At 52.3% G+C, this 19,978-nt stretch overlaps 9 protein-coding genes across 9 annotated transcripts; 5 read left to right on the top strand and 4 right to left on the bottom strand.

Moving 5' to 3' along the window:
- Positions 1 to 125: 125 nt before the first annotated feature.
- On the bottom strand, positions 126 to 1,482 carry gliM (O-methyltransferase gliM; the record flags this gene model as incomplete). Its single annotated transcript, XM_032072124.1, has 2 exons — positions 126 to 1,174; positions 1,230 to 1,482. 2 exons carry the CDS (start codon positions 1,480 to 1,482, stop codon positions 126 to 128), a joined length of 1,302 nt encoding a protein of 433 aa, XP_031930079.1.
- On the top strand, positions 1,368 to 2,805 carry BDV27DRAFT_170265 (uncharacterized protein; the record flags this gene model as incomplete). Its single annotated transcript, XM_032075249.1, has 2 exons — positions 1,368 to 2,178; positions 2,232 to 2,805. Exons 1-2 carry the CDS (start codon positions 1,748 to 1,750, stop codon positions 2,803 to 2,805), a joined length of 1,005 nt encoding a protein of 334 aa, XP_031930078.1. The 5' UTR covers positions 1,368 to 1,747.
- A 689-nt stretch (positions 2,806 to 3,494) lies between these two features.
- On the top strand, positions 3,495 to 4,867 carry BDV27DRAFT_82223 (uncharacterized protein). Its single transcript, XM_032077697.1, has 2 exons — positions 3,495 to 4,186; positions 4,240 to 4,867. Exons 1-2 carry the CDS (start codon positions 3,789 to 3,791, stop codon positions 4,784 to 4,786), a joined length of 945 nt encoding a protein of 314 aa, XP_031930077.1. The 5' UTR covers positions 3,495 to 3,788; the 3' UTR covers positions 4,787 to 4,867.
- A 275-nt stretch (positions 4,868 to 5,142) lies between these two features.
- BDV27DRAFT_155375 (uncharacterized protein) lies at positions 5,143 to 6,214 on the bottom strand (the record flags this gene model as incomplete). The annotated part of the gene is made up of 5 exons (XM_032072123.1): positions 5,143 to 5,246; positions 5,302 to 5,543; positions 5,596 to 5,682; positions 5,735 to 5,748; positions 5,798 to 6,214. 5 exons carry the CDS (start codon positions 6,212 to 6,214, stop codon positions 5,143 to 5,145), a joined length of 864 nt encoding a protein of 287 aa, XP_031930076.1.
- Positions 6,215 to 6,454: 240 nt separating this feature from the next.
- Positions 6,455 to 9,344, top strand: BDV27DRAFT_170259 (cytochrome P450; the record flags this gene model as incomplete). The annotated part of the gene is made up of 7 exons (XM_032075248.1): positions 6,455 to 6,915; positions 6,976 to 7,531; positions 7,978 to 8,112; positions 8,171 to 8,258; positions 8,310 to 8,378; positions 8,446 to 9,054; positions 9,118 to 9,344. The coding sequence occupies exons 1-7, from the start codon at positions 6,494 to 6,496 to the stop codon at positions 9,342 to 9,344; spliced, it is 2,106 nt and encodes a 701-aa protein (XP_031930075.1). The 5' UTR covers positions 6,455 to 6,493.
- A 453-nt stretch (positions 9,345 to 9,797) lies between these two features.
- gliI (aminotransferase gliI) lies at positions 9,798 to 12,739 on the bottom strand (the record flags this gene model as incomplete). The annotated part of the gene is made up of 7 exons (XM_032075247.1): positions 9,798 to 10,226; positions 10,285 to 10,371; positions 10,429 to 11,122; positions 11,314 to 11,753; positions 11,810 to 12,222; positions 12,279 to 12,483; positions 12,539 to 12,739. 7 exons carry the CDS (start codon positions 12,737 to 12,739, stop codon positions 9,798 to 9,800), a joined length of 2,469 nt encoding a protein of 822 aa, XP_031930074.1.
- A 517-nt stretch (positions 12,740 to 13,256) lies between these two features.
- Positions 13,257 to 15,771, top strand: BDV27DRAFT_170256 (P-loop containing nucleoside triphosphate hydrolase protein; the record flags this gene model as incomplete). The annotated part of the gene is made up of 7 exons (XM_032075246.1): positions 13,257 to 13,307; positions 13,357 to 13,748; positions 13,799 to 14,371; positions 14,428 to 14,770; positions 14,828 to 15,328; positions 15,386 to 15,528; positions 15,588 to 15,771. 7 exons carry the CDS (start codon positions 13,257 to 13,259, stop codon positions 15,769 to 15,771), a joined length of 2,187 nt encoding a protein of 728 aa, XP_031930073.1.
- Positions 15,772 to 16,392: 621 nt separating this feature from the next.
- Positions 16,393 to 18,048, bottom strand: BDV27DRAFT_155369 (major facilitator superfamily domain-containing protein; the record flags this gene model as incomplete). The annotated part of the gene is made up of 1 exon (XM_032072122.1): positions 16,393 to 18,048. One exon carries the CDS (start codon positions 18,046 to 18,048, stop codon positions 16,393 to 16,395), a length of 1,656 nt encoding a protein of 551 aa, XP_031930072.1.
- Positions 18,049 to 18,520: 472 nt separating this feature from the next.
- On the top strand, positions 18,521 to 19,419 carry gliK (gamma-glutamyl cyclotransferase gliK; the record flags this gene model as incomplete). The annotated part of the gene is made up of 2 exons (XM_032070053.1): positions 18,521 to 19,000; positions 19,078 to 19,419. The coding sequence occupies 2 exons, from the start codon at positions 18,521 to 18,523 to the stop codon at positions 19,417 to 19,419; spliced, it is 822 nt and encodes a 273-aa protein (XP_031930071.1).
- Positions 19,420 to 19,978: the final 559 nt, after the last annotated feature.

The following is a 19,978-nucleotide window of genomic DNA, read 5'->3' as shown; positions in this document are numbered from 1 at the left end:
GGTTACGCGTTTAGCCGTCTGGGTGAGATAAAAATTACAAATAAGGGTAAGTAGAGCAGGAAGGTTAAGACGAGTAGAAAGGGTACTGCGCGTTGAGTTTATATCTAATATGTGGGCTAAGAAATTCAAGTATGCTTTCGGTCCCCGGACTCTGAGGCGGATGGCCGGAGGTCAATGGCACAAACCCATGCGCGTCGCATAGGATAGATCCGGGAAACTGCCCAGCCAGATGCCGCAGCCAACGCCCTCCATTGCTCCTCGGATCGTTCCTGACCGTTCGCGGTCATCATCATATTGATATCGCCGTAACGCGACAGACGTCCCATCTGACCATCCGAGAGATTCGATTCGAGAATCACCAATCGACTGTCGGGTCCGGGAATCAAGGCGGCGCGGATACAGCGCAGAATCGTGAGAACATCCGGGTCCTTCCAGTCATGCAGAACCCACTTGATCGTATAGATCTCAAACGCCGGGACTGATTTCAGGAAATCCCCCGCAATGAGGTTTTCGCGAGGGACTCGCTCACGTAGATCATAGTACGGTCCTTGGGGCTCGTGGAAAAGGGTACACGCGTGTTCAATGGTCCGCGGAAGGTCCAGGATCCCCCCTCGCATCTGGGGATACTCTCGTAGCAGGGACGCGAGAAATCCGCCACCACCGCCGCCGACATCGAGGACGGTCCGGGAGCCAATCTCGTGCCAGGGATAGTCGGCAACGATGCCAGGTGCTTGGGCAATAGCACCTCCACCGAGGGTGCGGTGCAGACGCGGCAGCCAACCCTGCGCCTGAAAATAGGTGAACATATCGTCACGAGTGTCAAAATTTATTTGGGCAGCCCACCGCGCCTCCTCGCGCCGGATGGAACGAGGGATCCCCCGGGCAATATCGTAAAACTCATTTCCATACAGGTCCACCCAGTTGTGCCACTGTGTCCAATGCTCCGAGTGCAGCAGTGTCGACACCCGGTTGTTGCGGTACCGGTGGGAGACCGCATCGTAACCAAAGATGTTATCGTTGCGTAAAACTCGTAACACCTGTTGCAGCCGATCTGGGTGTGCTCCACTGACATCGGCTAGTTCGTCCACGGTCATACCCGCCTTGTCGGCGCCGGCGAGGATGTCGACCAGCTTCAGCTCCACGGCTGCACAGAGACATTTGGTGCTCACGTAACCTGTTTGGTCCCTGTTAGTGGCTCCTCTGAACGCCGATACAGGGTATTGCCCGACCTAAGAAATGATCTGCAAGGACCAGATGGCCCGGTTCGAGCAGCTGTTGGGTTTCATGGAGAAGGTTGATGGTCTTGCCGGCCAGGGCTTCCAGGGCAGGATCTGGCAGTTCCTGATCAGTATGGAGCGTCTGAAGCAGCGCCTTTTGGCTATTGCTCTGGAGGATTTTAAGTGTCTCATCCACCTGTCTGTTTAAAGCCTCCAGGCTGGTTTGGAGCGCGGTTCGTTCGGCATCGGTCAAGGGGGAGTCCATGGTCGTAGTCATTCCCGTAGAAGAAAAGCTATGGTTGTTATGAAAAGTTAACGGACAGTTGATAGGGGAAGGCTTTGTCCATATTATAACCCTTCGCGCCATGATTTATGACGCTCGATAGCGGCCATTCGGTCCTTAATCGGCGACCGACGCCGGACACTACGCCAGACAGACAGCAACAGCCATATATCCAACTGGGACCGACAGGCTTTCCCTGGCTCGACGAAATATTCTGCAAGCCCATTCTCCATCTTCTTTTTCTGCCATGTGCGATTCTTCTCCGTCGGTGGCGGACGTGCTGATCATCGGCGGTGGTCCTGCTGGATCAAATGCGGCATGGGAGTTAGGACAAGCGCACCACCGTGTGATTCTGTTCAATGCATCCGATGACCGTCTCCGCGATCCAGACATGAACGCGGGTACCACACGGGCGGCGCTGGACCTTCTTCTCCATTCCCGTCGTAAAACTCCTGATGTCTTCCACCCCTTTCGACAAGAGATCGGTAAGGAAAGCCCCGAGGTCAGCGTGCGCAGCCAGCGGATTACTCAGGTGCGGCGACTGCCGAACGGGTTATTCGAAGCGGCGGATGATACTGGTCATGTCTGGATGGCAAATGTCCTAGTTCTAGCCGACGGCGCAGAGGAGATTCTGCCTGATATTAACGGGTACGACACCTGTTGGGAACAACAGCGCATGTAAGTCTTCCTCTGCGGCTGGGATGTTCTCATACCACTGACAGATGGACCAGCTTGACACACCCCGCTGAAGATGAGCCGGGCTCTCTCACCTTCAGTTGCCTCGCCGTTTTAGCCGTTGGCGATCTGGCCGAGTTGACCATGGCGCTGCATACGGTGTGGCAGGCACGACAGTTCGCGGCGTCAGTCCGTGTCTACACCCATGGTGATGAAGATCTCGCCCGAGCCCTCGAGACACGGATTTCCCCAAACGCCGGAATCACCATTGAGACGACCACCATTCAATCCTTAGAACCTGGGGCCGATTCCCCATCTCAGGTCGTCGTTCACCTTGTGGATGGCACCTCAATCGTTGAGTCCCATGTCTTTCATCGTCCCGCATCTCAACTGCAAGGGCCATTTGCCCGTCAATTGAATCTAGAATTAACTGAATCGGGGGCTATTCGCATCTCGGCGCGTGTCCCTTACATGACCAGTCTGGATGGAGTGTACGCGGGGGGCGATTGCGCGTCCCTCGGACAACGTACGTTGTTCAAAGCATTAGCCATGGGCCAGGGCCTGGCGGCGGCTGTGGCAGCACGGTTAGAACGGGGGAAATGGGGAAATGCTGTGGAGGAACAGGACTGAACCTCGAGTCTTGACTTTTGTGTCCTCGTGGTTTGTTGTATCTTTAGTTGTTTCTGTTGTGTGTGTACTGGATTTCTTGTTTGTCAATCAGTCAAACATTCCCAACCTAGCTTAGTGCTCTTTTGTTACAGGTTCAACCCAAACAGATCAACTGAAAATGGAACCTATGAGTCCAATCGAGAACGAGGGCTTTGGTCTTCTTCGAGGACGACATGATAGAACTATTCAGGATATTGTCCCTTTGGCACTATATATGATAGTTTACGAACCCGTAATCTGAATATGAAGGTCGGTTGCTGGCCGACAGGAGTCCACGTTCTGCTTAACACGTTGGGCACAGAGATATATAATCTCACCGCAGAATCAATGCTCTCCGTAGTATCATCAGCCAACATATAACTATCTACAATCAAAACTCCTTGTAAACTACAATGGATTTTTCTTTGGCTTATCTGACACGTATAATCCGGGTTACCAATAATATAGAACGTCAATGGAGTGATTTCAAGTTCTGAGAGATATTCGTGACGCGTTTTGAGCGATGGAACCTGAAGAATCAACAGATTGCCTCTTGTGGCAGGCGGTCAAAGGTTCTTTTATGCCTCCGATCCTCAGGCACCAGCCCGTCCTTTCCACTTGTATTTCGCTATTTTTAATTCTTTCTTTGTTTCTCCATCTAGTCAGTGGGTCAACTCCACTCTCACCATGGCACAAAGTAAGCACTAAGGACAGCGGGATCGACATCCGTGGGAAGACTCCCCGAGCTAAAAGACGAAGATCCACAAGGGATGCCTGAATGGCCTCGGCGACATTTCGCCCCAAAAGTCTCCGGCCTCAATCTTAGGGATGTCGGTGACCGGGCACAGGTTGAATTGAAACGAAGGTGGGAGGGAGAGATTTAAAGGGCGTTCTGCCCCCAGAGCTGGCCCCGCGATTCATTTTATTCCATCAATCTCAGTGCTATCCCCTTCTCTTCTCATACCATGGCTGCTCCGCTCTTTGATTGTTTAATTGTCGGCGGGGGTCCTGCTGGCCTGGCTGCTGCCCTCGGTCTCTGTCGCGCGATCCGCACGGCGGTTGTTTTTGACTCCAAGAGTTACCGCAACCCGACCGAGCATATGCACAATGTGTCCACCTGGGATCATGCCAATCCCCATGACTACCGGCTCGCCGCGCGCAAAGAGCTGACCGAGGGCCGTTACAACACCGTGACGCTGGCTGACGTGGCCTTGCACAAGATCTGGAAGCTCGACTCCGGTGAGTTTGAGGCCACCGATGCTGTCGGCAAGGTCTGGAAGGGGCGGAAGTTGATCCTGGCCACCGGAGTGAAGGATGAGATCCCAGAGCTGCCCGGATATGCCGACTGCTGGCCCAAGTCCATGTAAGTCATGATGACCTGATACGCGCAGCTTCCATTCTCACCTGCTGGTATAGCTACCACTGCCTCTTCTGCCACGGATTCGAAGAGCGCGATGCCCCCTCCGTCGGCGTCCTGGCCATTGGCCCGGTTGCCAACCCCAAACCCGCCGAACATCTCTCTCGACTCGCCCACAACCTTGCCAAGACCGTCACCATCTATACCAATGGCAATGAGGAGCTCGCAGCGCAGCTCCGCCCTTCGATCGAGAAGGACCAATGGTTGACCTTGGACAACCGGGTCATCAAGCAGCTCCACAAGACCGACGGTATTCCCGTCCGGGTGGAGCTGGAGGATGGCACCACGAAGGAGGAGGGGTTCTTGGTTCATGCCATGAAGACGACGCCGCGCTTGGACTTCGAGCATAACCTGAACTTGGAGCTCTCGGCGCAGGGCACGGAGCTCGTGGCGAGCCCTCCCTTCAGTGAGACGACCACACCGGGCTGCTTCGCCACGGGCGACTGCGGCATGGCCATCAAGGCGGCCAGTATGTCCATGAGTAATGGATCGCTGGCAGCGGTGGGTGTGGTCTCGCAGCTGGCGTTTGATGAGAAAGCGAATTAAGTGTGATATCCCTGGTGGAAGTAGTTCATGAGCGAATCCTTTGTTATAATAATATACTTATCCAGTGATCCTGTGTCGGAACCGCTTCTGTAGCTGTATCGTGGTAATCCCATCAAGAAAACATGTAGGGGTCAGTGGCTTAGAGATGAGTGGAGAGTTTGTAAATCATTTACCCCAATTGACGAATTTATAGAGAGTTCAAGGCATGATGTTGGTTTGAAGTACGGGAAGGGCAACGTGACACGGCTTGGTCCAGACTCATTCCCAACTCAACCCCTACGACGAAGTTTGTTCCAAATTTAAGAAGAAAACCAGTTGCCATTGAAATCATAACCGAAAATATACTATAAATCTTCCTACGCATGGTCCTCATAGAAGACCAAGCACCGCACTTCAACACTTTCACGCAGCGGAGCATCTTCCGGGGTATTGGGATGCTGGAAAGCACAATGGGCACACACTGTAAAACACTGTGAGCCGACGTTCCACTATCAAGTCAAAAATGAAGAACATACTATGTCCCGAAATGCCTTCCTTGCTGTCCCAGATCTTGATCAACGTGCATTCATCGGTTTGTTGTCCATCGAGATAGTACCAGCGTTGGTTCTCGTCGTGACTGATGCTGACGGTCTCACCACGGAGCTCAAATCGGTTGCGGTAGAGCTTGGTCGGATGGATATGCGCTCTGGCTAATGTACTGCAGTCCATGACAGCCAAGGGCCAGTCTTGGACGGGGCCGCGGAGAGGACGCCAGACACTGCAGTCACTGCGATGAGATTGGAGTCCTCTACAGGGAAACGATTACATACTTGACAATTTGCGCGCGACCCTTGAGAAGCCGATCGGCTTCTTCGGGAAGATGCTGATAGACGCGGCGCCGGGCACCAAGGGGAGACCTGCAGAAAAAGGGTCAATGGAGTACAGATTGGAACGGCGTATGGCACCTACTGGTCGCAGTGAACCTGGCACTTATTAGCTGCGGGCTAGTTTCTCACGGCCAAGAACGCTTACCGTGCTTGCGGGCTGCTCGCGGCCATTAGGGTTCTTCCCAGCCAGGGAGACCTCGCGACGTCGTACCGTGTGATCGAAGACGACCACGCGTGACGCGCCCGTTTGCCGCTTGATAATCTGCTCCACGAGGGGATAGTAGACCTCGCGGACTGCCTCCTTGTCTCCAGCGTGGATGGTCTCCAGAATCTCGGGGCGGTTGCCGTCGGAATCCACGGCGAAAGCAAAACCATGCGTGTCGAGCTGGAAGGAATCGCGGAGCGGACGAGCATCGTGGACGGTGACACTGTGTGGTTGCTGTGTGAAGTTGCATACCTCGAAGCCCTCATCAGCGGCTGATCGATAGAAAGGGGGCTCATCCGATGCATGACGGGAAGCGATAAAGCTCATTTGAGCGGGATAGTGAGCGAGAGAGGTCATATTGGAATCAGTCGACGATTAGATTGTGCGAAGAGGTGTCTGTGCTAAACAAGTTTAGTGAAGATATGGCTGTCCTCTCTGACTCACGACATGTTATGTACTTCTGTTTCGCAACCCCCGGCTGCGTCTACCAGTTGGGAAGCCGATCGGTGACCGGAAGTGCTTATGGTGGCCTATGTATATCATGTCCGATGGGATGTTCATCCGTGCATCGGATCACTCATCTTGCCATCATTTGAACACACCTGCTAGTAAGGGCTACGTCAACGCTTTGTCATAATGGCTTCTGAATCCTCCATCCCTCTCCACGACTGCTTGATCATCGGCGGCGGCATTGCGGGCTTATCGTCCGCCCTCAGTCTGGTGCGTACGCTCCACACAGCAGTCGTCTTCGATGAAGGTATCCATCGTAATGACCAGGCGCCTCATCTCGCCACCGTTCCCACCTGGGATAGCCAGGATCCGAAGCGCTTCCGTGAAGCCGCCAAACTCAACATTCTGAGCAAGTACAGCACAGTCGAATTTGCCAATGTCAAACTAGAGAAGGTGGCCCAGCTCACAGATGGACCCCACAAAGGATATTTCTGTGTCTGGGATACCAAACAACGACAGTGGTTGGGACGGAAAGTGATCTTGGCTATGGGAGTGGAGGATGCTCTTCCCACGATTGACGGATTTGCGGAATGCTGGACCCAGGGAATGTACGTATCTCATGGAGACACAGGTCGAGTTACTCTTCTAAACTACTGACACTCATCTAGCTTCCATTGTCTCGTCCATAGGGGCTACGAGGAGCGTGGATGCGCATCTGGAGGCGTTCTGGCTATTGACGGTGATGCCAGCTTCTTCGCAGCACGGCATCTGGCCTTCCAAGCGCGGAACCTAACGGATAATGTCGTCATCTACACCCATGGAAATAAGGGGCTGGCTCAAGAAGTCGAGCTACAGCTGGGGCCCTGCGGCTTCCGGGCCGAGTCGCGACCAATTGCAAAGTTCGTGCAGCACCCCAAACGGGCGCAGATGGAGGTTCACTTCCAGGACGGTCAGTCCGAAATTGTTGGCTTCATCGTGCATCGGCCGCGAACCAACATTCGTGGGCCATTCGCGGAGCAGTTGGGCGTGGAAATGACTCCAGAAGGCCATATTAAGACACAATTCCCCTTCAACGAGACCACTGTTCCCGGCGTTTTCGTTGCGGGAGACGCCGGGTCACAATTCAAGATTGGCACGCAGGCGGTGGTAATGGGCGCATTTGCAGCCGGGGGTGTGCAGATGCAAGTGAATGCAGAGAAATGGTCGAAGCCACTGAATTCGGTGGTATCTCAGTAGTGATGTTGTATATGGCAAGAAGAGGAAAATGTTTAATTGTATCTTCGATCTTGTATGTATCTCGGGCTCCGAGCCCGACGAGTCGCCGATTCTCAGCCCACAGTAGCCCTAATCCACACATGAATCTATATAACGTCTGCACCCACCACTTTATCTTTTACAATTTGTATTTCACTGCCCCCAAACCAATAATGTCTCTCCTCAGTTCTGCATGGGCCGCCGTCACGGTGGGCCTCTGTGTGGCGGTCGCTCTTTTATCCGGACGCAGTGCCCAGGGATTTCCACGGATGGGAAAGTCGCGCCTATGGACCTGGATCACTTGGCAGAAACCGACACGATTTGATCTCCCTCGATATGCTAAAGCAGGCTACGAGCAGGTGAGTGATTTCGTGGTGTGTTGTGTTGTGTTGGACTCAGAAGCTGACAGTGGGCAGTTCAACAAAGCATTGGGCAAGCCTTTCCTTACGAAAGTCTTCGGTCACGACTACGTGGTTCTGCCGTCCAAGTATTTTGATGATATCAAGCGTGCGAGCCCGCGAAGCTTGAGCTTCTTTCAAGCTCTGAGCGATGTATGAACCCAAACATTCAGTGAAGGTGACAATGTCCGGCTAATGAAGTGACGAATAGGGTCTGAACATGGAGGCTTCGGTCGGCCACCTCTACGCCAGTACAACGGAAATTGACGTGGTTGTCAAGCATTTGAATCCTAGACTAAGTGTGTGGCTGTAGCTTGCGATCGTGAGAAAGGTATACTGATCCACATTAGCCCAACTGACACCGTTGCTCTGCGACGAGGCAGAATATGCCATTGAGAAGGAAATAGGTTCTTTACTTGGTATGTACACATATCCGACTTCGAATACTAATATTTGAATCAAGTACTAATTGACCAACGGCTATAGACTGGAAGAAGTTCAATATCTCCGACCTCATCGCTGCCATCGTGCACCGGACGACTAACCGCATCCTGGTGGGAAAAGAACTCTGTCGGAACGAAGAATACCTTGCGATTACTACTAAATTCTCACGATCGCTATTTATCAGCGGCATCTTTTGGAACTTCGTTCGCTTGGGACCGCTACGCAAATTGGTCGCTTGGTTGACCATTGGACTTCACCTGAGGGACCGCAATGCCGCCGCAAATGTTCTCCTGCCCCACGTTCTTGCACGACGACAGGAGAAAGAAACTGGAGTTGATGTAGCCACCAAGTATCCCGATGCGCTGCAGTGGACCATCGATACTGCTCCGTCCTTTCCCGGAGACGATGAGCCCTTGCATCAAGTCTACCATATGCTGCATCTGACTTTTGCTGCGAGCAGTGCGTCCGGTGTTGGCGTCACCCAATGTGTGCTCAATGTGCTTGCGTATCCAGAGTACTTGGAGCCTCTTCGCGAGGAGATCTCCACTGTGGTCGCGAGACACGGTGGCTGGACCGACAAAGCTCTGTCACAGATGGCTTTACTCGACAGCTTCATCCGGGAAACTATGCGACTTCATCCGGCAGGTTCCTGTGAGTACCATGTTTGTTCCAACATCTAATAAGACACACCATAGACTGATAAGACTTTACTAGTGACTGTGGCTCGGACAGTCATGGACGACCATTTCCGATTCCACGACGGTCTAACCCTGCCTAAAGGAACTAACATCATCGCACCGGCGTTGGCGATTCACTATGACCCCGACAACTACGAGAATGCCCACCAATTCGATGGGTTCCGGTTTGCCAGATATCGTCAGAAGCAAGGCGAGAACCACCGATGGCTCGCGTCGACAATCGACCAGAAATTCCTTCAGTAAGTGTCCCTATTCATGATCTCGTTGTTTTAAGTAACTAATGTGATACAGATTCGGCTACGGCAACCATGCTTGTCCGGGCAGATTCTACGCCATTCGCAAGATCAAACTAGTGCTGGCGAAGCTGATTATGGATTATGACTTCCAGTGGGCCCAACCGCGCCCTGTCCATGATCGTCCTGAGGACTTCGCCATTGAGGCGCAGTTGGTGGCCGCCCCGGACACCGAAATCTTGATTCGTAGCCGAAACGTGTCTAAAGAAGACTAGAGATAAGATTCTAAAAGAGGAAATATTGAATGAAACTGGTTGAATTGTGATTGAAAGCGACGGTCTGATCTAATGTTGCCCACTAGAAACGTAATCTGAAACTCATAGACCAAGACATCATATTTATTTTATTGTACATCGACTGCGTCGACTCAAACACTTGGATGAGGCAATCTGCAGACCATGACTTACGGGATCGGGATCATTTGCACAAGAGGCGCAACTACAGTAAATGGTAGAGGAGGCACCTCCCCCATCTTCAAATGGCACAAGGAATCACCAGGCCACGGCAGCGCAATCCAAAAGGTGCCCATAACCCATAGATACCCGACGAGTGGCGCCCATCGGGGCTGATAGGAGCCATACCATTGCTTCCAGAGCCAGACGACGACGTCCTCCATCGTGATCACAAACGCCTGCCACGGGAAAAACAGGAAGATACCGACAGCGATTTCACTAGCAGTGACATTGCCCGGACGAGGCATTAGAAGCTGCGAGAGAGCGTGCATCATACCGGAGATGGTAAAGGCGAGCCAGAGTTGGGTGTAGGACGATGCGTTGGTCCCACGGCGGATTCCGACGGCGTCGACAAAGGCGCCGGTGATGGTGCTCAGGGACTATTCAATGGCATCGGTGAGCTCTGGACGAGGGAATAATTACCGGGACATGACATACCTTGCGTAGCATTTGGTGCCAGAAGGTCCCCCAGAAGTTTCGCACGGTTGTAGCCGCCTTCAACTTGCCGAACAAAGGTGGCCAGTCCTAGCAAGACGTTAGTATCGCTGTCTAATGCTCTTTCGTGATGGATCAGAAGCCTACCTCAGGCCGGCTAATTCCCGCGGCCACTGCCAGGATAGACACCACTAGGTACTGCATGTTGATAAAGAAATATGGACCCAGCCCAAATGTCAACGCTTTGAGAAAGCTCCATCCCCAACGAGCATCGCGGATAGTGATGTACTTGGAGTCAATATTTCCCACGGCTCCTGCAGCATCCGTGAAGAAGAAACGAAGGGTCATTTGGGAGACCAGATCCGCCATCAGCAAGACCCAAATCAATTCACCCAGTCGCCACCGCAGGAATCGAGCGCGCGTCATGCGATCTGGCATCCTCGGAACGTTCTTGACTTGGAAGCTCCAGCGGATACCTCGCAGATTCAACAAGATAGTTACGGCCCATTTGATCTTTCGCCATCCGAACACGGGCCAGGGCATGGCCTCGTGAGGGACACGATCCACTCTCCATAAGTCTGCCTCAGGTCCCCCGGGGGAGGCGAAGACAATCTTCTCTATGGCAGAGAGCCAATGCGGCCAGGCTAGCGCGAACAAATTGGCAACGCCGGGGTTATTGGTGAATCGATTGTATTGCGCAATGGCTGCTAGACTTAGAATCGTCGTCACAGCAAGAGCTCGTCGGCCATGAAACTGTGGGCCACTGAGGAGTAGGATTTGGGCACCGACAAGCAGAAGATGGGGAGTAATGGAGCCATTGGTGGGATATAAATCCCAGTTACTGAGGGACGATGTGTCTGCGTTGCTCGACATACTGGTTGCACAACCAGATTGATACTCATTTGATCGAGCAGAAGATGAATCGAGAGGGTGAAATAACAAAGAACTCCATTGATATACCCTAACTATTTGTAAAGACCGAAGACCACTCGGCGACCGAGAGAGCCTCTTTCCCATAGCCACTGAATTTACTGCTTTCCTAGAACTGTTTCCATTCGCTTGATTGCTTCCTCCGCGCGGGATGGCTCCAGCGCAAATGTCAACCTTGCCCAACCTTTCTGATCTTCATTTACGTGATACGCCTTGCCTCCACTCACATTAACGCCGGCTTCCTTCAGTTGGGCGATCACCGCTTTCTCATCCTCCCAGGTCTGAGCCTGCGGAGCCACACGGGCAAAGAGGAAGGGGGCGGAATTTGCGGGAATATATTGAATTTGATGCCTTTTCAGAAAGTTTGTCATGAGGCAATATGCTTGCTGTAGCCTCTTTTCATTCAATCGGAGAAGATCTGGGAGTCGAGGAGATGTGAGGAGGGCTGTCGATGCCACCGCACTGAGACTAGACGACTCAGTGTTGGATGCGAGAGCAAGTGCGACATGCATCGCCTCGTTAGCCTGTGTGATGCTACATCCCTGTATTCAGGCTATTAGCAAGAATAGAACAGATATTTTACTCCAGGAGAAATTACCACGCGGAAGCCACTGGAGCCAAAGTCCTTGCTGGTGCTCCAGAATGTGTGCACCCGAGAAAGATCACAACCAATTCCCTTGACATCAATTTGTAGCGCAGAGACGAATGGCGGTGCATCTGGTAGCTCGGGATTCTCGAAACTGGACAGTGCGTACACCTCATCGGAGATGTAATGGATGCCTTTAGAGTGACAGAAGCGGATACAATCCTCCATGATGGACCGGGGATAGCATTGTCCGTACGGATTCTGAGGATTTGTGAGAAGAAGACCCCGAATCGGAACTACAGCCTCTTCATAAGCCTTTTCCAGCGCTGGGATCAACTGCGCCGTCAGGGTATCTGCACTTCTTTCGACATGAACCATTACCGGCACGGCTGATGATCGGGCTGTGAAGAGCCAGTCAAAGCCATCTACAAAAGAGACGTCAGTCCGGGCATGGCCTTCACTCGCCATATGTGATACATACTCCAGAAGGGCGCCGGGACGAGAATGCCTTCGCCCGGTTCACAAAGATTGTACAGGAAAGTATTCAAGCAGGTGGCCGCACCAGGCGCTGTTGCGATATGATCTGGTTCCACCGGGATGTGGGGGTGGAAGTATTCATTAAAGAATGCTGCCAGAGCCTTAATCAGGTCGGCATCTCCAGCGAACTCATTCGGGTATGACAGGTGCTGTGCATCTCATATCAGCACGAACGAGTATTCAGGCAGGGGAGTGGAGGTGTACGTGAGGTTTCAACCCATCTCGTATGGCATCCTTGGTCAACTCAATGATCTCATTTCGCAACAACCAGTTCTCGGCGGTCGATAGATCAATGCGAGGTACAGTGGGTCGAGTGCGCTCTAGCAAGGCAGCGCGGATACCAGGCATGATCGCGTCAACATTGGACGCACCACGCTTTGACAGTCCTGCGCCAGCAGATGCCATCTTGTTCTGTTGGGGATATTTGATTTTGGAGAATCGTTACTTTTGCTTGGTGACATCTCGTGGGCGTGCAGGTAATTTCTACGAGTATAAGATCGGACGTGGTGATCGTCGGTGCCCCCAGCTTCGGGGGCCGAACAGCACTGAGCCCTCATCTATCTGCTACTTATCAACAACCTTCGAGATGCTAAAGCTGTCTCAACTCCTGTGAGCTGTTACGCTGTAAATTATCTCACAATGCAGCTGGCAATGTTAACACTAGCCCTGTGCTGGACCTATCCGGGGACTATCTATCTCTCTTATTTCCTTTCGAGGTTAGGGATTGCCTTGTACCGGAAGCACAGAGATAGCACCAAAGGCGCCTGGTATGAAAAGCATCGGAGAGCTGCGTTTACGGCCATCTTTTGGTTGCAGCTCGTACAATGTTTCGATTTGGTCAGTGGCAGAACTCACTTATTGGATGTGTTGATTAATCGTGAGCGTTGGGCAGGCAATTTCCATTACCACCACTGGATATGCAATGAATATCAGTCCTCAGGTGGAGGCTTGGTGGGTTGACAAAGGGTTCTTGGTATGTCCCTGTAAGCTTCTCTAACGCTCTGAGTTTCTGATAGGCGTAGGCGTCGAATATCGCGGTGTTCATGTTCCTGGCGGCAGGCTTGCTTCCAGATCCTGATGTGCCATTTTGTCCATCTCTGTCGCATTCCCATGCATGGATTGCAGGCAGTATTATGGAGGGACTTCAATTGGCGATGTTCTGGTACCAAGAGAGTCCAGCCTCTGTCATCTCGAGAGTTGAGTACCTTCAACTGGGACTGGTCATGGTGCGATTAGTCCTGTTCGTCGCCATGGTTGCATTCTATCTCCAGCCCATGTACGCATGGTCGCGGATCCAACTGGATGAAACCGAGCCGTTACTAGGGGAAGTGGATTCTAAACCGGTCCGAGATGCACAGCATGGTGGATGGCTGGACTATGTCGTTGGGTTCAGCACATTGTTCCCATTCTTATGGTCAGTTGTCTTTGTTGCCTCTAGGGGATGTTAACTAAACCAGGAAATAGGCCATCTGATTCTCGTCGCTTGCAACTCAGAGCCATATTCTGCTTCATTCTGCTCGTCATTCAACGTGTGGTAAATATCCTGGTGCCCCATCAACTCGGAATTGTCGTGGCCCACCTGGGCTCCGGCACAATCCCTTACCAGAGGATTGCCATTTACATTGCCTTGCGCGCACTTCAAGGACAGCAAGGCGTAATTGGATCCATCCGTGCCCTTCTGTGGATCCCCGTGAGCCAGTCGACGTACCGCCGACTCACGTCCTCCGCGTTTGAGCATGTGCTTTCTTTATCCCTTGAATTTCACCTGGGCAAGCGCATTGGAGAGGTCATGAGCGCACTCAGCAAAGGGAGTGCACTCAATACCTTCCTTGATGGATTGGTATTCCAGCTTTTTCCTATGGTCGCCGATCTGTGGATTGCTGCGCTGTACTTCTTGATCCAGTTTGATGCCTTCTACTCTCTCATTGTAATCACCGTGACTTGGCTCTACCTCTTTGTAACGATCTACATGGCCAAGTATCGTGGCCGCGCGCGCCGCGAGATGGTGAACCGGGAGCGGGAGATGGAGGCCGCGAAGTAAGTTCTCTCTAAGTCTTCATAAGACACGCAACAAGTGTATTAACCAAAGATAGGACGGATGCCCTGATGTCCTATGAGACAGTTCATCACAACTCGGCTGTTCCTCATGAGATCAGCCGCTTTAACCGCCTGGTGCAAGCTTTCCAAAAAGCCGAGTACTTTGTCTTCTTCTCGCTCAACCTGCTCAACGCCACCCAGAATTTGCTCTTCACGGCAGGAGTGGCGATTGTCTGCTTGCTTTGTGCGTATCAAATTTCCGCAGACATGCAGCAAGTCGCCATGTTCGTCACACTACTCACCTACCTGGCCCAACTTCAAGCCCCCTTGAACTTCTTCGGAAGCTTCTACACCCAGGTCCAGAATAACCTTGTCGACGCTGAGCGGATGCTCGCCTTGGTAAGTCTTCTCTCTCGTTGTAGGCAGCGACGATTGTCCACTGACCAAGTTTCACAGTTCAAAGAAAAGCCGCTGGTCCAGGATCGAGATGGCGCGATCGACCTCACCAGGTGCGCTGGTCGCGTGGAGTTCACCAATGTGAACTTTGCCTACGACGAGCGCCGTCCGGCATTGCAGGATGTGAGTTTCACTGTCGAACCCGGGACATCAACCGCTATCGTGGGAGAGAGTGGGAGCGGCAAGTCCACCATCCTGAAGCTCTTGTTCCGGTTTTACGATGTCGCTGCAGGCTCCGTTCGATTCGACGGCGTCGATGCCCGGGATATGACCATCGCCAGCTTGAGAAGCCACCTTGGCGTTGTCCCACAGGATACAATCCTCTTCAATGATACGTTATTATACAACCTGCTGTACGCCCGACCTCATGCCACGATGGAAGAGGTGTATGCGGCATGTCGTGCAGCCAGTATCCACGATCGGATCTTGAGCTTCCCCGACGGTTATGAGACCAAAGTTGGCGAACGAGGACTACGGTTGTCTGGTGGAGAGAAGCAAAGGGTCAGTCATACTATCGCTAAGTACTCCGTGGCCAGTTACTAACGATAGGAACTGCAGATCGCGATTGCCCGGACATTCCTCCGATCGCCGCAGATTCTGCTTCTCGATGAAGCTACGGCCTCATTGGACTCGCAAACCGAACGCCAGATTCAGGGGGCGCTGGACAATATTGCGAAGGGTAGGACGACTATTACAATTGCGTAAGTCACTTATTACACCTTCTGAAAGCGTGGATGTATATCAAACTTACTCCGGCCAGTCACCGTCTCTCCACCATCACCAAGGCCAACCAGATTATTGTCTTGCACCAGGGACGTATTGTCGAGAAAGGAACGCATGAAGAGTTATTAGCAGCGAATGGAATGTACAGCCAAATGTGGGCGAAGCAGACCAAAGCGAAGGAGAAAAAGGATTGCAATGCGACTCTGGTGGACATCGCTTGAATTATATGTATAGTTTATTTTGTTTTTATTTTTATATATTTATTTGACCCAGGAATTTCAAGTTCAGAACAGGAATTCGACAAAGTAGAACATAAACGCGAAGATTGAACAAGATAGTCATATAGCGAACAAAAGTCATAATCCCCGGTAGGAATGCGCAGCTTCTATACCGTATAGTATAAAATATTCAAAGTGGCCTTCGTTTATCTGATCATTGAATATAATTTTTGGAAGGACACAAGGAGTGCGGGTTTCTTGACACCAAAATATATATTCCGGAGGAAAGGGTATTCTATATCGACGGCGGGTTATAACAACTTAACACATTAGCAACTAAATTTATGGCTTCCATTCCAATGCGTGTGTAACTGAGAAAGATTATATCACAATACATAGCAGCCAGTTGAAAATCTATTGAAATGCAAGGTTAAGCTCTCTACCAACTCTGGAGGGTGGAAAGATTATTAAATCACGACAAGCTGAAGGCACAAATTGACGCAATCCATTTCTGGAGTATTGTGAAATTACTGTATATCACTTGTTGATTGATAACTGTGTCTATTTTACAAAGGCATACCCTGTGGTAGTTCTACCTCAACCTTAACAAGACATAGAAAGAGCCTATTGAACCTTTGATACTGGACCAGTCTCTACCCCTTCAACCGACGTCGCCGCACGATCCTCAGACCCCTCGAGGCCGAAGTCTGTCTCCAGCGTCGTGCGCAGTTCGATGTGCTTTTCCACCACGACCAAGGCGAACCCCAGCAAGGCAAACGCCATCCCCACCTGCCACACGGTCTGTAAGCTATCGGTGTAGATACTCCGAACAGCGCCTGCTTCCTCGCTCAACTGGGAAAGAAAGGAAGTACCCGCCAAAGAATAAGCGCCGCCGTGGGCGAGTTTGCCGCGCACGGTCGCATCGTGGACCCGACCAAGGAAACGGTCGACTTGGCCGTTAAAAACGACGGCTGGGATCTCGACGCCCCAGACGAAGCCGAAACTGCGGAGAAAGGCATAGGCACTCGTTGCAGCCGCATTGTCAGACTCGGGGAGCGCAGCTTGAATGGCAGGGAGAACACTCGTCAAAAGCAGTCCATGCCCGAGACCCACGAGACACTGCAAGATCACCCACTCGGCCTTTGGAGTCCCTGCATCCCAGGTGCTGAAAACACCCATACAGATGGAGAGGAGGGCAAACCCTGCCCAATGCAACGGACGATAGACTCCTGTTTTGCTCATAATAGCGCCACCCACGATGGCAGAGGGAATCATGAACCCGGTGAAGGGGATGACGTCGACACCGGACATGGTGGTGGATTGTCCCTTGACTGTCTGGAAGTACAGGGTCAAGAAGTACACTACCCATTGCATCAGCATCGCGGCGAGGAAGGCCAGAACGTATGCGGTCATGGAGGTTCGGTTGCGAAACAGCCGCGGGGGCATCGTCGGTTCGAGGCAGTATGGCGAGGCCTCAAAAATGTGAAAGAGGACCCAACCGAATGCGCCGAGGACCAGTGGAACCAACACTTGATACGATGACCATGGATGGACCGATCCGCCGATGACCAGAGCATACATAATGGCGCAGATGGCCGCAATGAAGATCGTATTTCCGACCCAGTCGACTCGGGCCAACGCCCGTCCCCAGCTGACCTCCCGTTTATGCTGCACATTCAAACACAGAATCAAAGCCACAAGGGCCACACCGGCACAGGGTAGATTGATGTAAAAGACCCATCGCCAAGTGGCATGCTGAACCAAGGCGCCTCCCACCAGCGGACCGAGCGAGATCCCCAAGGCGCATGTCGACAACGCAATCCCAACATATTGTGCCCGCTCGCGCAAGGGTACTAGGTCGCACACGATGACCTCCAGTAACAGAAGAATCCCTCCGGCCCCTAGGCCCTGCACGGTGCGACCGGCGATCATCATCCCCGTGGACGTCGCGCCGCCACAGATACCGCTCCCCAGTGCGAACAAGCACATGAGGATGATCATGGGATTCCGACGGCCCACAATGTTGGAGATCTGTCCGATCAGGGGCTGCACGACAGCCGACGCCAGCGTGTACGAGTTGGCAATCCATACATAGTTCTCGCCGCCATCGAGCTCACGCGTAACGGTGGGCAATGCGGTTGTAATAGCGGTGATATCGAGCGAGGCCACAAAGGATGCAAAGCACAAGGAGACGAACACCGCCCAGAAACGAGTGCCACGGGTGCCAGTTGACTGCCTCTCCGGTTGACTATCTTCTGCCGACGGCGATGGTTCGTCCATGACGAGTCGACTGTGCTCGGCCCGTCGGAGTAGGTATGAATGAGGCTTCCTGGAGACCGATGAGCCAATATCTTTAAGGTTGCACCAGGAACGAATAGTAAAAATACCCCAATGCTTCAAGCTTTCGAATAGGTGACACTATCCCCAGACGCTGGGTGTCTCGGTTTTGCCAAGGAGAGCAATAAGGGTGGACCTCTACGCCCGGTGGCCGAAGAAAGGGGCCCTCAGCCTCCACGAAATCAATAGTTTCATGCCTCCTTCGGGTGCCATTTGTCATTCGGGGGCCGTTTTGGGAACCGTCGAGGGTTTAAGCTTAGCCTCGAGGCATAGGTTGTGTAGGGCCTTCATTTTTGTTGCATTTTTGCTGCATCAGAAGTTTACTCTGATTGGGACTTTTTCTTTTTCCATGTCTTTTTGCCCCAAGGGAGTATTGGAGCAAACAAGTTTTTTAAGGCCAATTTCCTCTTACAGTATGGCTGGTTCGTTGGTGCTCCCTAAATTTGAGCCAGACCGAGACCGACTGGTCTGGTACTTGGCATATGGATCCAACCTCTCGTCGCAGACCTTTCGTGAGGATCGACAGATCACACCTCAAGCGGCTGTTGCCATTGTGGTCCCCGGTTGGCGTTTAACCCTATCGAGCGCGGGTTTTCCTTATCGTGAGCCCTCATTCGCGTCCATCGCAGCTGTTGGCTCAGCAGGACCCACTGACGAGAAACATGATGGACCGTGCGAGCTGCCCCTGCACGGGACGGCCTATCTGATCACTTGGACCCAGTGGATCAAGATCATCGCCTCCGAAGGGGGCGGGATTGCTTACGAGGAGGCTCTGTTACGGGGACAGCCAATCCAGCCACAGGATCAACAGCGCTGGGGTGCAGAACTCTCTGTGTTGACTCTGGTTAGCACGATGGAACGGTGGCCGGAGCCTCGACCGAGTAAGCGCTACATGGTTCGTATTATCTTTGTGCCGAATTGAGGCTGTTTCCCCCCGGTCGATCGTGAAGTTGATTTCTTATCCTTGCCTAGAGTCTCATCCTTGACGGAGCCCGAGCTGCAGGTTTTCCGGCCAATTACATTGCCCAGATTCGTCACAAACACCCCTGCTATCAGCCTCCGGCTACGACGTGGGAACGCATCGGTGCCACCCTCTTTCTGGGGTTCTGGACTCCGGTTCTAACGCTTCTCAGTCTCCTGACTCATGCCGCCGCTCGCGCTGGGCCTGGTGATGACGGCCACGTGCCGGAAGGAGTGCGAGCTCTGGTGCGATTTGCTATGTTTACTATGTGGTGGATTCACGACTTGATCTGGTCGAGAATTTGGGGTCGTGGTGACGGACTCTTTCCGGGCGGAATGCAACTCAATGGATAAATGTGGAGTTTTGCTCCTGGTCTAGCCGAGCAAGTCTAGACACATCACAGTTTAGCTGCATGTTTACTCCGTAGTTTCTTTGGAATGCGAGAGGAAAAGAACAACAATTTTAAATTAAATAGTCAACTAGTGCAAGAATCCCTCACGACGCGTCAATGGATCAGCAAAAACCAACACAATGACTGATTGCGAGCTCTGGATTTGTTATTTGACAGGCACCTTCAGAATTTCCCTTTTCTAGACCCGGTAGCGGCATTCGACGATCGTTGTTTGGAGCGAGGCGAAGTCTTTTTTTCCCCCACTGATTGGCGTCACGACGATCTGCAACACTAAAGTAGGGTTAGGGTTTAGGGTCGGGACGCTCGTGTGGATTACTGCTTCCAGCCGGACGCAGGAGAACTCTGAAGCTAGGGGGGGCAGCCATTGCATATTAACTAGGAGGAATTGAGATTAGCCTAATACTGCTAGTCGGGTGACGAGGAGCAGTCCTTTAATTGTGCTGGAACTTCCCTCTCACATCTCTCTGGAATTATGTGGGCCAGAATATTTTTATATCGGG

This window comes from Aspergillus caelatus (genome assembly GCF_009193585.1).
Source record: "Aspergillus caelatus strain CBS 763.97 unplaced genomic scaffold BDV27scaffold_42, whole genome shotgun sequence".
Taxonomy (NCBI): domain Eukaryota; kingdom Fungi; phylum Ascomycota; class Eurotiomycetes; order Eurotiales; family Aspergillaceae; genus Aspergillus; species Aspergillus caelatus.
The sequence above is the reverse complement of the archived record's forward strand: the minus strand, read 5'-3'. Positions and strand labels throughout refer to the sequence as shown.